Raw genomic sequence first — 7,723 nt, 5'->3', positions numbered from 1 at the left:
AATTTTATTGTATATTATTTTAGTTTTTTAGATAATTCTTTTATTATAAAAAGTTATTTAATTTAGAACAGCAGTTAAATTAAAAAAATAGTCAAATAAAAAAATTAATGGTTACTTAAAATATAAAATTGATAAGATAATTATTTTAATTTAAAAAATATTTAAAAGATCAAATGGGAAACAAATATGTATACTAAAAAAATATATTATTATATAATCGCATAGATATTATGTTAATAAATTTAAAATATTTCTAAATATCAAAATTAATTTGTCTTCTCTACAAAAGACATTGCGCCTTTGTGGAGTATTCGAGGAAGGGGCAAAACGGTGACACAAAAGTCATGGGTTTGTTTGTGAAGTTGTGACAGTAAACACAAAGCAACAGAAATGGCTGTGGCAAGAGGCATGATTAAGAGAATGAGTAATAGGGTTGGTGCTGTTCTGCTACGTCCTCCAACAACACCATCTCATTCACTCTTATTCCATTTTTCAAACGATTCTCTCCCTCTATCCAAATTCCGCCTTTCTTCCTTCTCCTCTACTTTCCTTCGATCCTTCTCCCACCATTTTCCAGGTTCTTCCTTTCTCTCTCTCTTCCTTCATCTATTTACCGTAAAGTAAATATCTTTATTGGCCTATTAATGATGGGTTGGTTTCAGTGAAGTAGTTGATTTTGAAGCTTGGAAGGAATACTTTGATATGATCTTTTGTGCTTTCTATTGCCTGCTGGAGTTTAATGCTAGTGATTTCAATAGATTTTTTTTCTTAGGTGCTTTTAGATCTTATGTGGAATAGAAGTTCGTTTGATATGGCTTCTATTACGAGTCCTAGTTAGAATGAGAAACTTAATCTGACATTTAAGGCATGAGGGTCTCCGACATTGTAGATTAGTTTTCTAAGTTAACCTTTGCTCTTGTGCTTAAGTCATTTGCGTTTGTGGTCTAATTGACTGTTGGGTCAGTCATGTCATGGAAAGGGCTATCACTGGGCCACTGGACTGTGGACCAAGGTGCATTGTAGTGAAGATGTCAATGTAAGGGTGGCTGCCATCAGGCCCACATTGATTGGGTGAAATCGTCGTGGATGTTGGATTTTAAAAATAGGTCACAATGTTTAGAGTCCTCCGTTGAGTATAATGAGAATCTTAATGTGATGCAGTCTGAATGCTCTGGTTTAGAGTCCTCTAATGACTTTGATTTAGAACATTTTGAAACCCACAATTTCACTAATTCAAACAAAGAGGAGTCAATGAAATGCAACTCAATTGGTGGATGAGGGCGAGACTCCCACCTTGTAGCAGGTCATGTGTGTGACAAATAACATGAGACAATAGAATGAAGAAGCAAAACAAAGGGTGGAGGCAGCTCAACAAGCACAAGATGTGCTCTTCAAGGAAGCGGTCAAGTCAAGCTTTGAGGGCCCATGACCAACTTCAATGCAAAAATTAGGTTTGCAACAAGTTCTCAAAACCTAGATTTCACATTGCAGGAGGTTGGGGTCTGAAATGACTCCAAGCCAGTGACAATTTCAACCTTGTACGCAGCAGGACATAATAAATGAACCAGTCCTTCCCCACCACATGGTTTTGAAGCAACATGAAATCTAAAGGCATTTCGTGCCCCACTGTTGATATCATGGTAGTAAGTATTGCACGTTACAATATGATTTGCAACCTCCACAATACAAATCATTGGAAAACTCGTTCATGCTTCCGAATTGGTGTTGTATCGTTTGTATCGCACATGGAATCACATGAATTGCAATTCTAACAAGAATCGAAGCCTAAATCATGGGTGAAACAAAATTTAAGTGTCGCTTCAAAACTGGTGAGGTCACATGACTTGATTTGAAAAAACCCCAATCTGCTTCCTTTTATTGCATGAACTGAGTGGGAAGAGATGTATACCAGTTCTTGCTCTTACTCCAATTGCCATGAATGGTTTCTCTATAGCCGCAATGGAGGATCTTCTATGAAAGCAAAGTCTACCTCTATTCAATGTTATCAAATATCTGCTATGGCAGCACTATGGCTGAAATCAATGGTGGATTTATATATAGCTTGCCACCAGAAAATGGTGGTGGCAATGTGAGTTTTTCATGGCTGCCTCTTTGGGTGTCATGATGTGGCACAGAGATGGTGAAAGTTGTGAAGAAGTGCAGCAGCGCCCATGCAAAAACGAAGAGGCAACCCTCCCACAGAAAATGAAGGAGGTAGCAATGCCCATGAGAGAAAACAACCCTAATGTTGTCTCTTTCCTTCTTATTCTCTTCACGATTCAAAATATAAGTTCTCCGGTACATAATTTGCATTGCGATTTAACTACCATGGTTGATATCTAAAGGCATTGGGTTGTGGGACATTGTGTGATGCAAGATGTTTGTTGGTACACTACCCGATACTACACTCAATTGGTTCAACGACTTGCCTAATAGTTTAATCCGTCCTTTGAAGATTTTTCCTGTTTGCTCATGGCTCTGTTTTCCTGAATAAGGTCAAGCCCCATGAGGCAAGAGACTTATTCCACATTGTTAGAATAAGTATTAAATATAGGTAGTTGTTAGAATAAGTATTAAATATCGGTAGTTGGCAATTTTTGCTATATGCTGTGATAATCAATCTTTTAAGCTCTTTTTCTCATATTTTTAGTCTTAAGTTGGTATCAAAGCAGGTCAATCCCACTCTGCTATTAGTGGTTGTCCATTATTGTCCACCATTATCCTTCGTTGTTAGCCATTGTCAGCCACTAGCCATTGTTTGCTTGCCACCGTCACCCACCACCCTCAACCTTTTTGTCACCGGAATAACTTTGCATCTTCTCCACAAGGCTTGTTAGACCTCCTTGCGCTTGTTTCTTTGGTTTCAACTTTGATTGAGAGGCTCCTCTCTCCTCTCTCTCTTTCATACTCTTCCTCCACCATTCTATTCCATCTTTGATAGTTGGCATTGGTTGTGGAGTGTAGATTGTTGATGCAATTCTGATTGTTGGTGAATTCGTCCTTCCATATGTCTTCCTTTTCTCAAAGTGGATACAAACGTCCTCAATGTTACCATTGTAAGAGAACTGGACACTCTCAAGGTAAATGCTTCTCGTTACGTGATTTTCCTAGCAAGTCAGCAACCATGCCAACTCCACATCCTAAAAAATTGGTCAAAGCAATAATGGTCCCGACATAGACCTTGACTTGAAAGTCAAATACACATTTCCTACTCCTAATTATATATCATATTTTGGCACGCATTTTATTCAATGTAGGACTTGGTTATTTTGTCAATGCCCCCTTAAGCTCTGATACCATCTTAATGTTTCAGGTTGAACTCAACCCTATAAAAATGATTTGTATTAGGAGGATTTTTATTTATATATTATATTTTGACACTCTCTAGTTGATGTGAGACTTTGTTTTTTCCTAATAGTTCCAGAGAGTTTTGTATTCCACTTTTTTCTCTGAAGTAAAATATGTTCTCGTTGATATTTACTAGGTAGTAGTTGATTAAGGTAGTAGTAAACACATCATTGTTATAATTATTTTTTTGCATTGTTGATTGCTTTTTGTTTCCCAAAATCTGATATCTTTACAAGGTGTATTATTTTTTTCCTCTAGTGCATTGATAGATTCCCTTATCAAAAGAGGCTATGTGAAGTTATAGTTCTCATTTTTAGGAGTCTTTTATAGCTATTATCTTGATAGATTGAAGTATGTAGGATTTTCAGAAGAGACAAGTGATGAAGGTGCTACCACTGACGGATGGGAAGAGGAAGATGAGACTGAACCTAAGGTACTGTGTGTTCAACTCTTAGGGTTTCAATCTATGTTTTCAAAACTAAACTGATCAAGAAACTGATTTAAGGTTCAATGGTTCAACTGTGCTCGAGTCAGTATCAATGAAACTATTATAATAATTGATTAATACATAAAATAATATTAAAAAAATAGCCTCATTATTTTAACATTTAAAGTATGTATAAAAATTAAAATAAAATGTATTATCATGTTTAAATTAAAATTTGAACAACATTCATCAATATTTATTAATAATAATAAGTATATATATATATATATATATATATATATATATATATATATATATATATATATATATATATACAGAGAGAGAGAGAATTAAAAAGATGAAAAATATTTACTTTTTAAGAAAAAATTTAAAATAGCTTATTATTAATTTTTTTTAATTGAACTAGTTTATTCCAGTTTTGACTGGATCTTCTTCTGATCAGTTGTGATTTCTTTGATCTTTTGACCAATTTTGTCTAGGTTCTAGTCCAGAGGTTTCAATTAAAGATCTCCAGTTCAAGTATAAAATGGAAATAATTAATTAAACCCTTTCTTAAATTTGGTGTTGCCTATTTGTGTAGATTGGTGATGGAGGTGATGGTGGTGGAGTTGCCTTGCAAAATGTCCCTTGGGGCCAGCGAACTCTCTCTATTGCTGAGGAGGTGCTTATGCAGTTCAGTGAGGACATCAAACTATTTGCTTTCAAGACAACTCCTCGTGGATATGTTTATGTGAGATTGGACAAATTAACTGATGAGTAAGGCTTCAACTTGTATCATATACAAAATCTATAGAACATGTTTGCACTCTTTTAATTAGGCTGTCTTTACAATTTGAGTTATAGGTATTTCAACCCTGTGAAACTGTCCAAGACTATAAGTTCTAATTGGTATATGTAGAATATGATTAAGGTGGGCTAGAAGATCACAATTAAGGCATATTTCCAGTGATTTCCTCATATTAAGGGCAATGCGCCTTCATCATGACAATGCAGGTGGTCCAACAGTGAATCTAGTATAAAATGTGATTTAGGATTTAATGAATGAATTTCTTGGACCTCAACAATTTTCAGCCTTTGCAATCCAATCAATTGGATCTGCCCTCACCAGCACTGGCAGCTTCCCCATGGCCCAAATTTGTGCTTCCTCCATTTCCAACACTTGCTCTCCCTTGAAGACTTGTTGCTTGGGCAACTTTGTTATGAACCAAGAATTGAAAAGTGAAAGAAAAGAAAGATTTTTATTGAATAGAATGAAAAGAACAAGAAATAGGAGAGCACTCTCTCCTCTGAGGCTTTCCCCTTCACAAAGGCCTAATGCTTAAATTACAAAATTGGCATCCTTCTCTCTCCTCTCCTTGTCATATTTATGTTTAACTAACACTCAAGTAACTAACTCATTGATATTCTGGTAGGATACAACCTCCTATTACGAAGGTCTATGAAAGAAGAAATAAGGGAGAAAGAAATACAGCTAATTGATTTAATTCAAGCAGCTGAGAAATCTGTTAGTGGTTATATAGTTGTTGTGTGGGGAAGCTATGTGTGTGTATATATATATATGTGTGTGTGTGTGTGTGTATGAACACAGAAAATAGTATTATTAGTGGGAGATTTCTGGACCCTTGAAGTGTCAGTGATTGTATCTGTAAACTTTTGTACACTGCTAGTTCTATACAGGATTCTTATTTTTCCATCTTAGAGTTCCTTCCCTTTAGAGTTTTATGATCCAGTTTCTGTAATACTCTAACTATCTTAACTAATTTCTCAGTATGTTCTCAGTATGTTGTTTGGTTTACGTGCAAGCATGTCAAACTACCTGTCTTGATTAGATTAGGATTATAGGATATCAATCATGTTCTTCCATTCAGAATGTGTGTGTGTGTGTGAGGGAACACAGAAAATAGTATTATTAGTGGGAGATTTCTGGACCCTTGAAGTGTCAGTGATTGTATCTGTAAACTTTTGTAAACTGCTAGTTCTATACAGGATTCTTATTTTTCCATCTTACAGTTCCTTCCCTTTAGAGTTTTATGATCCAGTTTCTGTAATATTCTAACTATCTTAACTAATTTCTCAGTATGTCGTTTGGTTTACGTGCAAGCATGTCAAACTACCTGTCTTGATTAGATTAGGATTATAGGATATCAATCATGTTCTTCCATTGAGAAACACTTGTCTCTCTTTTTGATGTAGCAACTTCTATCCCCAAAATTATCAAATCTGTCCAATGTCTTTCAATTCAAATTTAGCTGCAAGGAACCTTTTTCAATCTTTCTATCTTGACTGTATTATTTGCAGTGAGGACCATGTCAGTGTCGATGATTGTTGAAGAACATGGTAACTCGCCGACCTTGTTAGTAATACCCTAGACTCTTGAAAACATTTGCAAATCTATCATACCATGCTCTTGGTGACTGTTTGAAACCTTATGGAGATTTCTTGTGTTTGGTTATTGCGTCTTTTTCATTCTTCTGGTATTGTCATAGACACTTCAATTTCTCCATCCAAGGATTCTTTCTTAATGTCAAACTGTTCATTTGACCAATTCAGATTTGGTTGCTAAAGATAGGAGTACCTTAATTGTATTCACTTTTCCAACTTTCTTTTCAGATATGGGTGTCCAAGCATGGAAGAGCTTGAATGCTACAATAAAAAATACAAAGAAAGATTAGATGAAGTTGGAGCACTTGGAGAAATACCCGATGATTTGGCTTTAGAGGTAATCATGGAGCCATGTCCTATACTCTTGTTCCAGTAGGATTTTATTTAGTAAACGACTGTTCCTTTGAAGTGTATTTGGTACTTAAATCATAATTTTGCTTTGAAGGTTTCATCCCCAGGTGCTGAGAGGCTACTGAAAGTACCAGATGATATTGGTAGATTCAAAGACATGCCTATGAGAGTGTATTACACAGAAAATCTAGAGTCCAATTGCCCAGAAAGGGAGGGAGTTTTCTTGTTAGATTTTATAGAAAAAGACTCAGAGATGTGTGTGTGGAAGTTGGCAGACGTTAAAGAGAATAGAGACCCCCTTAGAAAAGGCAAACCTTTAAATCGTAAACAGAAGGATTGGAGATTGAAACTTCCATTCAACTTGCATAGAATGGTTATTCTGTACCTTGTATAATTATAAAGTATAATTTTGTTCTGATTCAAAAACATGGAATTGTTTTCTATCCCTCCTCCATTCCCCTTTTGTCTATCCATATTTTCCTTACATATGGTATGCAGAAGTAGTTTGACAAAAGATAAGTTCTTTTTAGTTTTAGTAGTGCAATATCGAGGAGTTTTATGTTTGCTGCTGAAGGCGTAGTGCAACCCACTTCCGTTATCTGGCTTTGTTTAGATGTTTACTTCTTCATTATGTTGATACTCTTTCACTTTGTTGTCCAAAAATGGCTTTTCATTTTAATTTTTCATTATATCATTCTGTTCTTAAAATAAAGTTTTTGCTTGGTTTGAAGTCTGGGACTGGGATTACGTGTAGTCTAAAACAACAGTGCATCCTTTTTTGCATCAGTAGCTCCAGCATTTCTAATAATGTTCACAATTGTGGCTTTCTCTGCTGAGGCTTGACTAGGATTCCTCTCTTCTTATCTCTTTATGTGGAAAGGCCCACAACTTTAGGACTATTAATTGGGTCAGTTATGTATGATACTTAGCAGAAGGGGTTAGCTGGGGCATGATAGTTAGTTGAATTGTGTTAAGTATACTGGCTTAGAAGAGTTCTAACCCCTTCTACCAACTATTATAACCGTCTCAACTCCCAACATTGTAGGGAAGATACATTCCATGGGAAGAAACAAAAGTTCTGCTTGATACTAAGTTGTATAATTCTTAATGCTTACCATGATTACTCGCAACTTTTCATTTTCCTCGGTTTTGTTACCATTTTATGGCTACTCTGTCGTCACTTAAAAATAAGTC

The 7,723-nt window shown here is 35.6% G+C and overlaps 1 protein-coding gene across 3 annotated transcripts; it reads left to right on the top strand.

The window, feature by feature from the left end:
* Positions 1–305: 305 nt before the first annotated feature.
* LOC114171670 (uncharacterized) lies at positions 306–6,972 on the top strand. 3 transcript variants are annotated; one of them, XM_028056554.2, is made up of 5 exons: positions 306–577; positions 3,717–3,781; positions 4,377–4,552; positions 6,407–6,515; positions 6,624–6,972. In XM_028056554.2, exons 1-5 carry the CDS (start codon positions 391–393, stop codon positions 6,921–6,923), a joined length of 837 nt encoding a protein of 278 aa, XP_027912355.1. In that variant the 5' UTR covers positions 306–390; the 3' UTR covers positions 6,924–6,972. The 3 variants fall into 3 exon arrangements, with proteins under 3 accessions (XP_027912355.1, XP_027912349.1, XP_085525646.1); XM_028056548.2 differs by having other exon boundaries at positions 3,708–3,781; XM_085669520.1 differs by having other exon boundaries at positions 3,708–3,781; positions 6,637–6,836.
* The last annotated feature ends 751 nt before the right edge of the window (positions 6,973–7,723 follow it).

Source organism: Vigna unguiculata, chromosome 2 (assembly GCF_037176805.1).
Source record: "Vigna unguiculata cultivar grain cowpea cultivar isolate G323 ecotype 2 chromosome 2, ASM3717680v1, whole genome shotgun sequence".
Classification (NCBI taxonomy): Eukaryota; Viridiplantae; Streptophyta; class Magnoliopsida; order Fabales; family Fabaceae; genus Vigna; species Vigna unguiculata.
This window is presented reverse-complemented; position numbering and strand designations above follow the sequence as displayed.